Below are 18580 nucleotides of genomic sequence, written 5' to 3' on the forward strand. Positions count from 1 at the left end.
CTGGGCTCTGTTACAGCCCACCAAAGTGAGGAGCAGTATCTATTCCAGTGCAGCTGGCTGCCTGTGTTGGGAGTTTCTCATAGAGTCTCCAGGGACACAGCCCTTCCCTCTTCTGAAATGCATCTCCTGGGAGGCCAGGCCAGAAACGCCCAGATCACTCTGGTACTCTCACAAGTCCCTCACCTGTGCCCTTTAGCCACTGCTCTTCCCCCAGGATGTTGTGCCTGGACCTTTAGGATAATGTTTTCCAATCAGGAATCCCCTGGAGGGCTTGTTAAATATACGATACTAGTCCACTTCTCTGGAAATGCTGATTCAGTAAGGGTGGAGCCCAGGAATCTCTTTTTAATAATACTGGTTGATTCTAAGCTTTAGAGAAGTATAAGGTGGGAAGTGGGGTGGGGCTTGTGCTCTAGAGGTCATGTTATTAGGAATCAGTATTCTGCCTCTAGCCATGATGTCCTTGTCTCCTCTATGGGAGTTGATTGACCTGTACAAGCACGTACATTGGGTTGGAAAGTCAGTTCATGAACGTCTCTTGAATTCTAATGATAGTTCTGTTTTCTGTCCGTGGTCTCTTTGGGAGTCATTTAAAACTCTGTGCCTCAGTTTCTTTATCTTTGAAGTTGGCTGCCCAATATTTAACCTTGGTCCTTTAGCATGGAAATTTGGGAAAACCCAGTAAGAGAATGTCTTCAATAGAGCTTAGATGCCTTAGAGAAAGGAGCTTTATATTTACTGGTATTGAGGGTTGTTACTGGAATTTACTGGCATCTTGTCTGGGTCTGCATATAGAGCTATTGTTTGTTTATAAAGACTGTTTCGCTCGGGGTTGTCCTCTTGGGATACCTTTTGTTTTCAAAAGACTTTCAGGAAACCACAGTCGTATAGCCAACAGACAGCCATCCGGGTATACATTGGTGCATCCCGTGTTGCTTTCCAATACACAGGTTCTATCTAATGCAGTAGAATTTCTGGAACTCGTAAGTTGTGATCCATGGTAGGCACTGCTCAGCTTTAATGTTCTGACTCTATATGAAGCTCTCTGAAAGTGTTTTGGATGCTCTCCTTTTACTCTTTCTGCCCAGGTTTTCTCAATGTGGGTTGGAAAGACCCTTGCTAATCTTTAGCAGGTCTCCTTAGAGAAGAAATGTACGTGCCAGTCTTGCTAGCATGCTACAGTTGGAAGAGGGAGCATGAGTTTTATCATAATCATTGCACACACTCAGGCATATGCCAGAATTGGCACATACGAGTGTCTATACTATATGCCAGATGCCAGGATTGGCCTTAGAATAAAATGTTAAGCAAGATGGGACTTACCACCATGAGAAGGGATCAAATCAAAGAATGATATGAATACACAGTTAGGGACTAAGACATGTTACACAGCTGATGTAGAAAACATACAGAGTAAGACATATAAAAGGGGAACCTGGTTGGCCTGGTACATGGTATCTAAAGGACGGATGAGTCAATTAGGAGAGGAAGTGGAGAGGGTAGAACATAATGGGCACAGAAACAACACATATCGAAGGCCTGAGGTGGAAAGGGTCGTGGTACGTCCAAGGAACTGAAAGAATGCCGGTGTAGTAGATGCACAGAGAGGGAGAGTGATATGAACTGAGGCTGAAGATGTGGACAGATGCTAAATCCTTCAGGGTGTCATAGGCTACATTAAGAATTTTAGTCTTTATTATAAGTTCAGTGTGCAGAAAGGTAGTGACAGGGTTGTTGTGTGGGGATGGTTTCAAGAGGGTAGGAGAGAAGTAAGGAGGCCAGGGAGGCAGTCCAGAAGATAGATCGTGGTGTCTCAGCTTAAGGTGGTAGTGGCGGAGGTGGAAGGGAGAGGACAAATTCAAAAGTTATTTGGGATAAGAAATTGAAGGATTAGTAATAAATTGGCTATTGGGTTTGAGGGAGAGGAAGCGTCAGATAACTCACAAATGTCTTCCATAAGCAGCAGTTAGGCAGATGGGAAGCTTTCATCTGCAAATTCAATTATGGATAGTTGAAATGTTGGTATAAATAAAAAATCGTACACTAAAATACTGCTTCTTCACAAATTATCACATCTGTGGTTTCGCATTATTCTTAGGCCAAGAAAAATATTTTAACGCTTTGTTCATTCTGCTATTTTGAATGTCAGTCCACCTCCCAGGGGAAAACCACTGTAGGATGACCCTACAGGCTGGCTCAGCACATGCGTTAGGGTTCCAGCAATGTGGGAACACCAAAAATTTTAGAAAAGCTGCACTTCAATCAGCTATCCATAATTTTGCAGTTACAGAATCCAGGAAGAAGCTCTTTCAAATCAGCAACCAATTAAGTTTTGTGTTTCTCTCTTGAGAAGTGATTTTATTTTGAATTATATCATGGTGGTGGCAGTGGTGGTGGCGGGCAGTGGCAGTGACACGGTGGCAGTGATGTGGTGGCAATGGGATGGTGATGTGATGGTGGCGATGGGGGGGTGGTATGATGGTGATTGGTGATAAAGGTGGAGGGTTGGGTGTTGGTGGTGTTGGTGATGGTGGTGGTGTTTGAAGGCATTGCACTCTGATCAATACTGTGGCCATAATTAGGCTGTAAGGAAGCCAGGGTGCATTTCCCATTGCCTGGGCCTGGGGTAGGGGACAGGCTTGTATTGAGGTTGGCAGAGTGATTTGACTGGCCTATGCATCGTTGCCCTCTCCAGAAGCCTGCATTTGATAGGGATGTGCTTGTTCTATTTCCAATTATTGTTTTGGGTGAAGGGAGGCAAGAGAATTGGAGGGAATGCTTCAATGTGACCTGGTTTTTGTGCTTAGGCCTCCTTCCAAACAGGATTGTAAGTGGTTCAAGCAGCATCTTTAAAGACTAAAAAAGAAGAGAATTTGAGACACCTAGCCACTGTTTTGGCTCTCTTTCCATTGCTAAACTTCTCTAGTGAGAAACTTTCGTTTCTGTTTCCTCTTCTCCCATGACCTTCATTGTTTTCAATTCAGTAAGCTTTTATTTCTATGCTTTCATTCTTATTGTCTCGATATGACAATTTGTGAGCGAGCTTGGGCGGTCCTCCTGCACATCCTGTTCTCCTTGCCTTTCTTTCTTTTTCTCTGTCTTATTTAGCATCTGATGCACCATAGGTCACGGGTTTATTTCCTTAGGTCCCTCTCCTACAAGAATCTAAGTTCCCAGAGGGCAGAGACTTTGTTTTATTCACTGTTTTATTCCCAACACCTATAATAGCACCTGCAACAGAGTTGGGGCTTGAAATTTGTTTAATGAGTGGGTAAAGTTGTTTAATTGCCCTAATGGTCTCTTAATAGGTTAAATGCTATCATAAGGCTAATCTCGGATAGGTGCCACGAGGATGAAATGAAATGAAGTAAACTGCCTCGCAGTCCCAGCCTGGCGTGGTAACGGCTGGTGACTTGTTAGGTTCTTCTTGGCACTCTTCTTTCTTTTCACTTCTTTCTGTTGGGCATTTAGAGTGCTATTCTGTTTAGCTTTTTACCTCCTTAGTGGTGTGTCCATTTTCTTTCTTCTGCACCCTATCAGGACCATTTTCAGAGACCTGCTTAGTGGCCCTGAGTTAACAATGTTCCAGCTTATTTATCACTTTCAGCTTATTTATTCATAAGGCTTCAATTATTATTAATATATGTGCAATTAATTATCTTTATTGTATAATTATATTATGATATTTTTATGTGATTATAGAGTGCATGTTATTTTTAGTATAGCTAACAGTAAGTAATAAGCATTATTCATGAACTGTCCTTCACATCATGAAGAGACTATGAGGTAGCTATTATTATCTATACTTTCACAGATGAGGAATCTGAACCGTGGAGAGGCTAATATCTTGCCCATAGGTATACATTCCTACTAAGTGGTAGGTCAGGAAGTTGTTCTTGGGTCTGGTTTCTCCTGTCTTCTCATTTATCCATTCATCCGAAAGACGTGTACTGAGTGTGTACTGTGTGACAGGCACTGTGCTAGGCTCTGGCTACACAATGAGGGGAAAAAAACGATGCAGAACCTGTGACACCTGTGCATCAGTGTTATGGTCAACACTCTCGCTCTGATGAACACACTGTAGAGTGCCCCGTTCTGGGGTGAGCCCCGCTCAGGTATTTTCACTTCCCTATTTCAGCCTTGCCTCAAGCTTTGAATATCTAAATCTAAACTCATGAATTACCTCTCTTTATGCCCACTCCCTCCCTCTCCTCACCAAAAGTACCTATTTTTCTATTTCCATTAGAAAAGCGACCTGTCATTTTTCTTGTCACACAGGCCTACGACTTTGGAATCATTTTGATTACTCTATCTCTTTCATTCCATACTTTGAATCCACAGCCAAGACCTCTTGATTGCTTTTATCCTTGAAAATACCTCTCTGATCCCCCTCTATCTCTTCAGTTCCTCTCCACCATTCTAATATCAGCTCCTGTGTGATGATCCTTGGCCTACTGAAATAGCATCAAGGCTGGGTGGTTCATTGGTTTTATCTTCTTCTTAAGATTTCACTAGATTGTAAACCTCCTAAATGAACAGATGCTGCTTGTTGATTATTATCTCCCCAACACTGTACCATACACATAGGAGATAGTCAGATGAGAATTCAAGTACTTTGATGCTTAGACCACTGTTCTTCCACTTGATCTGGATGTATCTATGCAGATTATGTGTAGTTTTTCCTGGAAGATTGTGTGAATATATTACTTGTAGGCTGTTTTGTGCATCTTAATAATATATACTATATTTTTAAAACAAGTCTCTGCCTGCTTTCTTCCATTAATATTTGCTACTTGTGAATTTGTTTTACCATCTTCTGACACCAAAGACCTAGAGGAAATTATGGTTGAAAACTGGTAAATACTCTTTCCATTAAACAACATCACTCTTCCATTTTTATGGTGCTACCATAACTCTATAGAAACACAATTTGAGAACTGCTGAAGGTTACAAAGAAATTATGAGCCATTCAGAGTTTTAGATGTTACTGGATAAGACAAGTTGATCCCTATCCCCAGGAGGGTTCCCCCTATTTTGCAGGAAATAGCTACTTTGTATTTTCCGCAACCCTGAAACCACTGTGTGTGGGGCTCAGGGACTTGATGGGCATAAGATGGGTGAGCCAGAGGTCTACTTCCTCACTTCCTTGCTTTCTTTTCTCACTTGAATGATCCTCTGTGAGCTCATGCTTGGGACCCTTTGCCTTCTCTCACACCCAGGAGGGCCATGCTGGCTTGGGTAGAGATGGTAGGTATCAATGTGACCTTCACAATTTTGTTTAGCCATCTCCTACTTTTCTCATTAGAAATAAATTACACAGTTAGCAATGCCTATGGACTGAAAGAATTATGTGTGCTGGAGAATATTTTGAAGAAATGAGGCTTGTGGCATTTCTCAATGTGCATCTTGACTTTTAGAAATCATTAATCTTGTTGACCATTCAAAGGACATGTATGCTTTCTTCAGGACTCAAATTGAGGCAGATAATAACTGTAAATACTTATGTCCCAAAATAAGTCTTTTTATAAATGAGTTAACACTGACTAAATCTTTTATTCATTAAGATAGCAGGCCTTTTAATAAGGATAATAACTATAATTTAATATCTTTATTATATAATAGCCTGAAAACTGCTGCAGAAAAACTTGAATGTTATGTAATACATGCCATTGGACCATAACATTTGACGAATCATAATTTGGAGCTAAACATCTGCCTGTAGTGGAATTTTGTTATTTTTTGTTTGTTTTTAAACTAAAAGAAACCCCAAAACAACAACAAAAACCCCCACAAGATTTGGAGTAGATTTGTCTAAGTTCTTTTTCTTCCATTGGGACCTCTATAGTAGCAAAAGCCAGCTTCATCATGTTACCTAGCAATTGCTATAACATTTATTGTGTTAGTTAAGCGATAGGATGAAAATTCCAAAAGCGGTCTTCAGTGAACAAATGGCATCATTTTGTAACCACTGTATCAGATCACATTCATTCATTCAGAAAATTTTTTTTTGGAATGAAAGAAAAAATTGCTGATTTTTACTGAGGATTTAGCAATGTAGATCATGGGTATAATCACTGTTTTCTTGGAGCTTACATTTTAATGTAGAAAGGTAAATAAACAATATAATTTCAGATAATGATAAGCACTATGGAGAAAATCTAAGGACCATGTGAGAGACAGTGAAGGGAAGGGCTACTTCTAGTTTGGAGGAGCTGAGCCTGGCTTACATGCTGAGAGGAGTCAGCTCTACGAAAATCTGGGAGAAGAGCTATCTGGGACAGCAAGTGTGAAGGTTTGAACAGGGAACCAGCACTATGTGTTGAAGAAACAGACAGAAGGCCAGAAAGGCTGCAGTGTAGGTGACGAGGGTGAGAGAATGACAGGAGGTGGGACCAGGAACCCCGGCGGAATTTAAACACTGCAACGTGTTGCAGACCCGGAATTTAAACACTGCAACGTGTTGCAGACCATTATAAGGAGCTGGATTTTATTCTACGGGCAGTGGGCTACCACTGAGGGTTTTTAGCAGGGGTACAGCCAGATCTGTAGCCACCAACTTCAAATGTGCATTGTTGAAAGGATTCTTTTAAATTGAAATAATTTTTCTTTGTATTTTATAGACTAGACCAGAGGGCTGCCATTTTGCCAAAGGATGCTTTTGAAACTCAGCAGGATTCAAATGAGGTAGGTGCAATCCTTGCTGGTTGTATGAACATGAATTAGTCCATCATGAAATTTATTATTCTTTTTCTTAGTACTAGGAATTCTTTCTGGTTAAAACTTTTAAGTATTTTTGCCCTTAAGTGAACTTGTTTTCCTTATAGTTCTTTGGGTAATGTTTCTCCTCACTTTGGAGCAAATGCATGTAAAATATTATTTGTGAGACTGCTTCCTATGTCTTGGACCTAAATCAAGTCCAGCAGTCATTTCATTATACTCTTTTCAACCTTACTTCATGATTGTATAACCATGGCTATGACAGTTGTAAAACTTTCTCTTAATTTTATTCTCTCTCTCTCTCTCTCTCTCTCTCTCTCTCTCTCTCTCTCTCTCTCAGCTTTCACATATATGCTTATATAATCATGCTTACTATTTATCCATGAAGTATGATATAGTGTGCTGTTTCCAATGTGACCTTAGTATACTTTCAGATATTGAAGCCATATTTTCCAATCCCAATGGTTTCCCACTGAACTGGACATCATAATGTTAATAAGCTTGTTCTAGGTTTTCTTTGAAGTATGTAATTTAATTCTGTTGGAAATCAATGTAATACAATTAGGATCGCTGTTACGAATGCCTTGGTTTAAGACATTGCTTTGGAACACTCTGCCTAGTTTCTCATGTCCTCATTGTATAATTAAGGAGCAGTGGGTGGTATATCTGATTAATATTGTAGCAAAAAGAATGAAAAGGCTTGGTACTCAGATGCCAGGAAGAGAAATGATAGGCTTTAGGCAAATTGTTTGTCATTTTAAGATGCATTTCTCTTCTCCTTTCAAAAAAAGGTAACTAACTGAATTTAAGTGATTTACTTTTTTACTGTACAATTTGGCAGAAATGAATAGCCAAAGGTAAACCAGCTGCCTGACTAAATCAAGTTAAACAAATAGCTAAAGTTGCGGAAAATGTCCTAAAGATAACACAGAACACTGTTTGTTATTATGTGGTGCATAGAAACAGCCTTCAGATTCCACAATCTCACTCATGTCAACAAGAGTGAAAAAAGAATTTAGGAGAAAAGAGGCAGGAGCCTGGACCAATGAACACAGCTGTTTGGCCCACTGTGAACAAGTAAGGTGCTAGTTGTAAAGAAGCATGGATTTGTTTTGACATAAGCGACTAGAAAAATGAGGTGACTGAAAGAGTCAGCATGTGATAGGTTTCAGATATTTGGGAGAAACTCTGATTCGTGAGCTGGAAACCCATGACATTACTTGAGCATTTTCAAATCACAGTCGCAAAAAGCTCAATTTGAAAATCTGCTTTTCTGTATTCTTTCACTAAATTGTATTTGCAAATTACATGATATGTGCTAGCTAGCTCACTGCTCTGGGATAACATGGGTGCAAGAGCGCTGAATGGAGACGTGCGTCCAAAAGAGCAGGTAGTGCCGTATTGTAAATGTGCACTTTTCCACGAAAAGCGGGTGCTGCTGATCCAGATAGGCTGATGATAATGAGTGTGTGTTCAAAGTGGTTTGTTCCAATCGCGGTAAATTGTATGTGCCAATCCACATCCTTTCGTGAAATGTCTGTTGTGACTAAAATTTTGGGGCCAGAGAAAAAGCTTCAACAGGACAGCATGAGTGGGTCCAAGGTTATGCATTTTAGGTGTCAGTTGACCCTACAGGACATCCTAGAGATGTGTCCCACCCCTATGGTTGTTTTGACTTTACCAAAAATAACAGGCATTTTCAGATCTGTGTGTGGTATCACTTAATCAGTTGGTGTCAAGAACCAGAGGAAGATGTTCAACGTGAGATTGGATTTAATCTTGTGCTATGCTACGCTCTGACTGAGATTCTGCCATAAAGGAACAAAACCCTTAGGAATGCCATTGGAATTTTCAGGAAGGTCTATGTTATAGGAAACAAAAGCAATAAATTATTAGCATGCAACCAATGCTCAATAATCACCTACTATCAGTAACAAGAAGTTAAACCTTGAGTTTGTAGTCACAGTTCTTCTTCTATAAAAGGGACATCTGTTTATTTAGCTGGCTATAAAAAAGATTATCTACCTAAAATCAATAGGAAAAATTCATCTTTCCTTCACATGCTACTGTTACCCTTTCTTCATTGAATTATACTAGTCAAAATAGCTTAACATTACACTTAACATTACAGATACCTTCCTCTTTAAAATCTATGAGGAATTCTTTAATACTTTAATTTTATTAAAAGTATACCAATTTGCATAGCTACAGTGCCCCTTTTTGAGCCTATATGCCTGTGTCTATGCATGTGTCTATATGTGAAGGATTTGTTTGTCTTTATTACCATCCATAGTTTTAGCACGAAGATATTTGGGCAGAAAGCCATTATCACACTTACTGTTTTGTTTGAGATGTATTTCTCCCTCAAAATTGTTTTAATTTTGAAAAAAATGGTCTTGCAAGAATCCTTCTCAGTTCTTTGGTACTCCAGAGTTGCTGAATGGCATTTTTTCTGTAGGAATAGGCAGCTGTATTTTCCTGTTGAAATGCAAACCCAGTCTATAGGGTTGGGCCTTAATTCAGGATTGATTTGAGGACTCTTTTTTTTCCCCCAAGCATCAGGGATTTTTTCCCTTGTGAATGAAAGTCAATTCAACCTGGCTTTAATAATAACAGGATTTGTTGAGTCACACAGCTGAAACTTTAGAATCAGGGTAGGCTCCATGCATGACTAGATCCAGGGATTAAAGACTTGTCATATAAAAGCCACCTCTTTCCATCTCTTGACTCTGCCTTCCTATATGGACTTTATCTTTAGGTCAACTACTCTCTAGGGAACATTATTCTTATAGCTAGCAATTCCAGTGCCTATTAGTTTTCTATTACTGTGTAAGAAATTACCAAAAGCATAGAAGCTTCAAACACTCATTTATCAGCTCACAGTTTATGTAGGTCATAAATTTGGGTGGTCTCAATTGCATGTTCTGTTCAAGGTCTCACAAAAGTGAAAGGAAGGCATTGGCTACCAAGGACTCATGATTTTGGAGAAGACTCCATGTCCAAGCTTATTTAGGTTGTCTGAATTTACTTCCTTGCGATTGTAGAACTATGACCTCCGTTTCCTTGCTGGTCATCAGGTTGGGGCAGCTTGCAGCTTCTAGAGGCTGCCTGCATTCCTCTTTACATGGATTCCTTCATCCTTGAGCCAGCGACACTGAATCCATCTGTGCTCTGAATCTCTCTGATGTTGTCTTTTGCCACCAGCTGGAAGAAACTCTGCCTTTAAAGGGCTCACCTTATTGGGTCAGGCCCACCCAGATTGTCTCTGTATTCTTGGTCAATTGAGTTAGGACTTTAATTACATCTGCAGAATCCCTTCACAGCAGTGCCTGGATTAATGTTTGAATAACCTGGGTATAAGAATCTTGGGGGCTATCTTTAGGATTTTGCCTCTCACACCATGGAAAAAGTCCTGTCGACCTCTGAAAAGTTCTATATGTGAGTTTCATTTATTTGCTTTGGGGCATGTAGCCCATTCTTAACCCAGTCACTATGACCTTGGGATTTGGAATAAGCTGATTGGCTAAACGTAGACCGTACTTCTGACTTTGGACCTGGGAGGGATATTATCAGAAGATGGGTAAATGGATGCTGGGCTGCATAATACTGGTTTCTGGAAGCACAATAGCCAAAGTAATTTTCCTGTGTGCTGGACCACTGCCAGGCACCATTTGGCATTTTTCTGGACTGAGATAATGTGACCTTGCCTCCCTACTGATAGTTCTTCCTCAGCTGGAAGCTGGAATGGTGTCCTATGATTCATTTAGATTTAGCCAAGTTTTCTTCTCACTGTCAGTTTGGCCAACATAGTGATGGTGTGAACCCTGGTTTTAATTCCCAGTTGAATGAACTGCAGAGCATAGAAACTCTGAGCAGTTTCCAGGCCTGGTTTATTCTGCACTGTCATTCAGAGGCAGCTATCCAGTCTGGCTTCTTGTTTCCAGGGGAATCAGGTCCGTAGTCCTCATCCTCCAGAGAGTCCTTAGAGTGGATGCTGGCAGAAAACGCAGAAGCCATGCCAGCAGCTGTTCATATTCTTCCTTGTCTGAGAATTAACTTGGAGAAATTTGAGAGGTGTTGGACTGAGCAGAGAAGTTGTGGCAAGACTTACCAGAGCTGACCCACCTGTGTTTGCCTTTCGCCTACCACCCTTCCCCATCTCTCACACTCCACTGCGGCTTTGTCCCATTGGCTCCTGCTTTTTCTTCTGGTATGACATCTCGATCCTTTTCCTTGTCATGCATGCTTTCATTTAATCCTCTTCACATTACTATTTTCCTGATCTCTTGTAGAAGGCTGAAAGAGGCTGTATCTAGTTCAGTGGCTCCCAGGTGTCGGCCTGTGTTGTAGCTAAAGGGGAAAAATAAGAACAATGTGGTTAGTTTTCCATGAGGCTAACATCTGTGAACAACTCTTTAATTTAGAGATTATTCTTAAAATTTTTATTTTGTAATAAAATGATGGGGAGGCTTTTTTTTAAAATTTGTTTATTTTCCCATATGTTCTCACTTGGCAAAATATAAAGCTGACAGCTTTCATAATATAGTCTGCTCCCTCCACCCTTTTAACTTAAAAAAATATATATTTCTGCTGGTCCTAGACCAAAATTTTGCATGAAAACTGACTTTTGGATATTCTTTTCTAAGGAGTAAATTTTTTTTTCAACAGTATTTCTTGAGAAGCAAATATATACCCAATTCCAGGTTTGGTACTGGGGTCTGCAGGAGAAGAATTAAATTTGTCACCCCCACTTTCCAGGGATTTATAGTGACACATATCAACTCAATATCCTAAAGTCTGCCTTGCTAGTGTTGGTATCTTTTGCCATTTTTAGGACATTGTTGTTTACCTAGGGCTATAAAACTTATATTTTAAGGCAAGCAAAAGCTTAATTTTCTTGTTTCCTAACAAAATATTAGTATTTGAGAAAATGGCTAATGCCTTCTAATATGAACGGCCATCTTTAGAGACTTAGATAGGTAATTCTTTCATATGGCATGTGATTTTATGATATCCAGTGGGATTGTTATTGCTTTCTAATATTCATTGAAGTTTAGAAATTAAAGTAGTCTCCTCAGAAAAGAAAAGGGCCTGTGGGCCATGATAATTGGATGGCTTGCCCATAGACTCAGAAGGAGCCAATGGTAGATTTGGGATTAAAAACCCCAGTGGGCCCAATACTGTGTATACATCTTACTGAGTGTAGTTTTTAAGCAGAATATTTATCAGGGCTAAAAGAAATTCGAACTTAAGTAGACACAAATAATAACTACACGGGCTACAACATAGATTGCATTTGTGGGCTTAGCCTGTGGGATACAATTGGTGTTCTGGGAAAAAAAGGATTTGTCCATTTTGACACCTGTGCTTTTGGATAGTTTAAGTATTAGAAAGTCCAGAGAACCTATTAAACTTCATTCTATGAGTTCAAAATGAGATACATTCTTTTTCAGAAAATCAATGTGTTATCTAGAAGGGCTCAGTCCTGAATTAAAATGTGAGTTTATAAAACTATGCTCTCTCAAACATCTTGTTTTTATTGTTTATTTAATAAAGTGAGCATAATGAGGATATCACAATGAGGTAAAACTAAGTACAGGACTCCCTCTTCCCGGGTTGAAACTGTCTGGCTGGAAAGAAATTTGGGTTTGGTTATAGTGTGTTGTGCTGGTATTGTCCTTGTTTAAAAAGGCTGCTAGCACAAGAACAGGACCCTGATCTTCTTGTCAACAGAGGGCTACTTGAAGTGAACAGTTTGTTCTCTTACACTGAGTTTCTCTGTTGGGTGTTGCTGGCTAGTAAAGGCTGACCATCCCAAACACAGGAAGCTGAGGTGGGCTGGGCTGAGGTGTGTCATCCTTTAGTTTGACTTGGATGTAAAGCATGCTGGGGCATAGACAACACGGGCACCATAAGGGTTAGCCAAAAGCCCACTGTCCCTAGGGGCATGTGAATTTGGCATTTTCTTGTAGTCATCACCACTGGAAGAAGTCCTACTTCTTTTGGCAATAGTATCCAGAGTACAGCTGCAGCAGGTGAGGAGGCAACACTGCCTTGCTTCTGAGCACTTCATACTTCATATTTCCTGGTGCAGGGGTCCAGCATTGAAGGGGAGGTCAGGGCAGGAGGCTAATGAGGGTGCCAGAGAGCTGGGGGTCAGGGAAAAGCTATTGCCCCTGGGACAATTGGAGCTAAGCAAGCAAGCAAGGCAGCATTTAGGGTGAGTCAAGGCCCTAGAGGATAGGGAAATATTTCTCAAAGTGTGGACCTTGGACTTCCTGCATCTAAATGGCCCTATCCTGGACCACAGAATGTGAGTCTCTGGAGAGATCCCTGCCTGGGAGTGCACATCTTTATCAAACTTCCCAGTGATTCCTAAGCGTTGTCAAGTTTCTGAACCAGGGCAGCGGAGGCGGGGTGGGGGTGNGGGGTGGAGGGTTGACATTGGGTGCTGCCTAAAGGGTCCAGGAAAACAAAACTAATACACAATGGCAGTCTCTATTGGTTGCCTCCTGTTCTCATTGTGCTAGGTCCAGCAGTGAACAATGGAGGCATGGTTCCAGCCCTTCTGGAGCTGGAAAGAGCCAATAAGCAAGTACACAAATAAAATTGCATATTATAGTGAGTGTTAGAAAGGAAATAAACAAGGTGGTAACAGAGAAGTTGGGGGGAAGGGGCCGGTTTAGATGAGGTAATCGGAACTGGCTCAAGAATTTGATGGAAATTTGACCTTGAAGCAACTACAGCTGAATCAAGCCTGGGGAGATGGGCGCAGGGAGCAGATGGAAAGCAAAGGTAGTGTGTGTGTGAGTGTCTGCGCGCGCACGCGCACGCACACACACACACTCACACACACTGTATACACAGGAAACATGAAAACTCAGGGAAGAAGAGCGGCAAGTAGAAATAGAGATGCTCAGGGACTGAGTTATATCCCAAGTTTTGAGCAGCTTTCCAATTTGTGCTTGCTTCATATCACTGCAGAGAACCTATATTCAGTTTTAGAATAGATAAAGGGATGAGAGAGGGCCATTAAACCTCTTCATAGAAATTAAAAGTAAGCTGTCCCCACTCTGCACCTGGTGAATTGCAGACCAAGACACCCTAAAATAGTATTTAACCATCCAGCCTGTGTGGGCGTTTAGTTGGGTGTTCCATTCCAACCCAACTAAAGTGGGACCTGGTAATTGTAGAGGACAGAAAACGAGTGGAGTATTTTCTAAAAGAAGCAGCATATTTTCCATTATGTAAAAGAGAAGAATTAGCTTTTAGAAAACCACACCTAGGTTCCATGGACTTCTCTCTGGCTTCTTGCATAACCAGATGGGAGAGTTGGGGAAGCAGAGGAAGTTGCTATTCTTTAGAGGATTCATCAGCTTTTCCTCAATTTTCCTGCAGATCCTAGAGACCCATTCAGGGAGACTGCCTATAAACCAAGAAAAGCACCAGCAGGCTGGCCCCCAGGGGATGGGCTGGGGCAGCTCCCAGGAAGCAGTGAGAGAAGGGCTGAATTGAGGTAGCATGATGACCACGGGAAATTACTGCCCTTTGTTTTTCTGTAGGGAAAGTCATGTTCCCTCACTAAAAGTCACTAAGTCAGGCGTGACTGGACAGTGAAACAGCTGTGTGCTCTCACCCCCCGGGCTCTGGCTCGCCGTTTCTTTCTCCACAGACCTATGACAGTTATAACTGTCATTATTGTTTGATATGTTTGCTTGTTTATGAGCTGTCTCTCCATTAGACTCTTAAGTCCCAGGAGGAAGGGGCTGACATCAGTCTCATCCTCCAGAGCCTAGTGCAGCTCTGTGCTCTGAAAGCTACCAGAGCCTGAGAGTGATGTGTGTGGTATGACATCCGCGTGGGGGCATGACCTTTGCGTGTGTAGTACAGGCTGTCCATGGGTCTTCTCAGGGGTGGCTCTTCAGGGCTTAGCCCTGATGGGCCAGGCTGGATGAGTTCCATCACCCACTGGAAGGACGTATATGTGACAGTGGCATACATTACTCATAGGTAAAGCCCCCTATCCTGGGATCCCTAGTTGTTAAAAGAGATATTTCTTTACGAGCCCACTCCACGGAGGGTGTCCAGGTCCCCACCCTCTGTTTGTGTGTTGAGAAACAGCAGGTTGTCCTCAGGTCATGGGTCAGTTTGGCGTGAGAAAAGAAGGTAGCTGATGACAGCTGGTTGGCAGAGTGTCTTCCATTCTGCCTTCTTGTCCTCAATTTATAGCAGTTTATATTTAACCTTCTACGTGGAGATGGTAGAACAGGAGGCAACTATAAAATGACTGCCATTGTATATTCTTGTCCCTCAAGACCTTCATCTTCTCTCTCCTGTTTTCTTTAAGCTTACTCAGAGAGGAATAAACCAACCAGGCAAACCGATCTTCTTTAATGCTAAGTGTTGTTTCTGCTTCAGTGTGAGTACAAGTGAGGGAGAAGAAGCTGGGAGCGGAAGATGGATGAAAACAACCGTATTATTACTTTTAGCAATAATTGGGTCTCAACATTATACCTCACTCCCTGTGGGAGTTCAGAGGACTCTTAATGTGAAGTGACATACTCCTATGCAGAGAGTTATTTGCTGTTTATTTGCATTGCATGAATACTTAGTTCAATTCCACAAACACTGTGGAACTGTCCACCCCGTACCAGACTCTGGACCATCTTCAGGATGCTTGTGTGTTTGCTCTCCTCTCCTTTAAATTTGGAAGGAGACTTAGAAGTTCTCTAGTCTCAGGTCTGTACTAGGTAGATGCAGAGAGTGAGGCCCTGGGAGGTAAAGGGATGAGTCAAGGCCTCAGAGCTGGTGTAGAGTTTGGCCTCCCACATGACTAGAGCCCGTCCCAGCAGCCTCTGGGGTTTGGAGATACTCACAGCAATCACAACATCCAGTCTTTGAGTGTTTGCCGCATATCGGTGCTGTACAAAGTGCTTTTCAGGCCTGCCCTCATTTAATTCTTAGAGCGGGTGCCATTGTCACTGCTATTATTGCCTCTTCTTATGAATGAAGAAATTAAGGCTTAGAATAGCCAAGATGCTGGACCAAAGTCAGGTGCATATAGTATGTAGCAGAGCTGCCAGGCCTTCTTGTTCTATGTCAAGGCCATGTGTGTCCTCTTCTGCTTTGTAGACTATACAAGAGCAAACAGAGCTTATGAGAGGTGGCTGGCTCCGCGTCCTTCCTCTAAATGTAGGAGGAACTGACTGCCTTTCTCCCTCCCTCCCTCTCTCCCTTCCTTTCTCTCTCTCTCTCTCTCTTTTATTTTATAAAAAAAAAATTTTTTTAAATGTATTTTATAAAAAATATTTTTAAGTTGTGATAAACTATATGTAATATATATTTATATATTATATATATTTTATATTATAAATCATATATATAATACTATATGTTTGTGTATTTTATATATATATATAATTTACCACTTACCCATTTTTAAGTATACAGTTCAATGGTATTAAGTAATTTACATTGTTGTGCAACCATCACCACCATCCATCCCCAGAACTTTATTCAATATCTTTCCAATCTGATACTGTGCTCATTAAACACTAACTCTCTTTCCCTCGTCCTCTCCGCCCTACCAGCCTCTGGCAACCACCATCTACTTTCCATCTCTATGAATTTTACTACTCTAGATATTTGTCTTTTGTGACTCTTATTTTACTTCACATAATGTCCTTGAGGTTCATGTATGTTGAAGCATGTCAGAATTTTCTTTTCAAGGCTAAATAATAGCCCATTGTATATATAACCACATTGTGTTATCAGTTCATCTGCTGATGAACACTTGGGTTACTTCCAATTTGTATTAGTCCACTAATACTGTATTAGGGCTGCCATAACAAAATAGCACAGGCTGGGTGGTTTGAGCAACAGATGTTTATTTTATCACAGTTCTGGAGGCTGGAAGTCCAAGATCAAGGTGCTGGTAGAGTTGATTTCTCCTGAGGCCTCTCTCCTTGGCTGGTGGATGGCCACCTTCTCACTGTGTCCTAACATGGCCTTTCCTCTGTGAGTGCATCCCATGTGTCTCTATCTCTCTTCTTATAAGGACACCAATCACACTGGACCCTTATAACTTCATTTTACCTTAGTTACCACTTTACAGGCCCCGTTTCCAAATACAGGCAAACTGGGCGGTTAGGCTTGAACATATTAATTTGAGGGAGACACAGTTCAGCCCATAATGTATCTCTTGGGTGTTGTGAATAATGTTGCTATAAATATGCGTGTACAAGTATCTGTTCGAATGCCTGCTTTTAATTCTTTTGGGGTATATACCCAGAGTGGCAGTGCCAGATCATGTGATAGTTCTAGTTTTAATTTTTTGAGGAACCACCATACTGTTCTTTTGTAGTTGCTACACCATTTTACATTATCATGGCATTGTTTTTTTAATTTTTTGAATAGGTTTGCTCTTTTTAAGAAGTCATTCTGATTTCCAGGGTCCTCCAGTAGGAAGCTTGCCTAGAATTGTTCTTTTTGCCTCCCAGATGTTTCATTCCTAGAAACTTGATGCCTTTGCGCCTTCTGCACCTCCGATCAACAACCTTGGGATCTTGTTTCCACACTCAGCTGCTGGGAAAACATCCCAGAAAGGAGGAGGAAGCAGTAAAACATGGCCTGGTCTCAGGTAGATGCTTCTTCCGAGCTGTGGGCTCTCAGGCAGGAGCCCTTGAGCACAGATCTCGCCCCATCTCAGCTTTCAGAGAAGGGACCCTGAGCCTGCTTTAGGCACCTGGCCCTCTCAAAATGGCCAAGAGACAATAGATTAAGATATGCCTCAAGAAAGTAGCTTTAACACTGCTGTAGGTTCATATTTACTCACACCAACAGAATGAATGAGGCTATGTATGTGGGAGTGGGTATTGTGTGCAGGAAAGGGTTGGGGTGTGAGGAGATGTTGGGGATAGGCGTTTATGTGAGACAAGGTATGAATGTGTGTGAGGGGTGTAGAGGGGTGTGTGTGTGTGTGTGTGTGTGTGTGTGTGTGTGTGTGTGTGAAATAGCATGTGAGAGTGGGAGTTGGGTATGAGGGTGTGCAGTAGGTAGGGTGTGGGAGAGTGTGGAAGGTAAGGCATTTGTATGTTTGTAGGGGATGGAAGGGATGAGTGTGAGGAGAATGAGTGTATATATGGGATGGAGGCGGGAGTATTTGGGAGTCAGTGTGCATGTGGAGTAGAGTATGAAAATACGGGGGATGGGCACGAGGGTGTGGAGGACAGTGGCTAGAAGTATGTATAGGGTAGGGAGAAGGGGTATGTGTGGAATAGGGTGTGAGGGTGTGGCAGCTAGATAGGAGGATGTGTGGGGAATGGGCTATGTGGGGGTAGGATGTGAATAGGAGTGAGTGTGTGTGTATGTTGGAGGGTCCACAGCAGGGAAAGGACCAATGGCTTCCCTCCAGGTAGCCACCCCTGCCAGGAGCCTGGTGGGTGGAGGAGCTGCTGAGGCTTGCAGAGCTTTCCCTTTGCAGGGGAGTGGAGCCCCGCCAGGGACTCAGACATGACTCACTTTCACCTGGTCGGGGGAATTAATTTGCTGGGTATCTGCATCATGGCAGGCTATGTGCGTCAGTCTGGATGACTTTGGTCTTATTAAGAACCATGGGAGAAATTTAAAATGAGGAATGAAGGGAGGTGGTGGGAAGGTTTTGCTGGGAGCTATGAAAGATAAATTGCTTCTCCCTCAGTGGCTGGGTCACACTAAGTGACCAAGGTCATCTCCTTCACTCCCTCTGCTCTGTTCTTGATAAAAGCTGCAAACATTCCGTGTGAGAGAAGTAACTTCAGAAGATACACAGGCGTGCGCGCGCGCGCGCACACACACACACACACACACACACACACACACGCGC

General features: G+C 41.9%; 1 protein-coding gene across 10 annotated transcripts in view; it reads left to right on the plus strand.

The window, feature by feature from the left end:
• Positions 1 to 18580, plus strand: part of FAM13C (family with sequence similarity 13 member C) — a 123429-nt gene that overhangs the window by 65370 nt on the left and 39479 nt on the right. For all 10 annotated transcript variants that reach the window (XM_019638407.1, XM_019638405.1, XM_019638410.1 and 7 more), the window contains one exon: positions 6621 to 6684. In XM_019638407.1, coding sequence (XP_019493952.1) covers positions 6621 to 6684 — 64 coding nt within the window. The remainder of the gene's footprint in view (positions 1 to 6620; positions 6685 to 18580) is intronic.

The sequence above is a fragment of the Hipposideros armiger genome, unplaced genomic scaffold (genome assembly GCF_001890085.2).
Source record: "Hipposideros armiger isolate ML-2016 unplaced genomic scaffold, ASM189008v1 scaffold_39, whole genome shotgun sequence".
Classification (NCBI taxonomy): domain Eukaryota; kingdom Metazoa; phylum Chordata; class Mammalia; order Chiroptera; family Hipposideridae; genus Hipposideros; species Hipposideros armiger.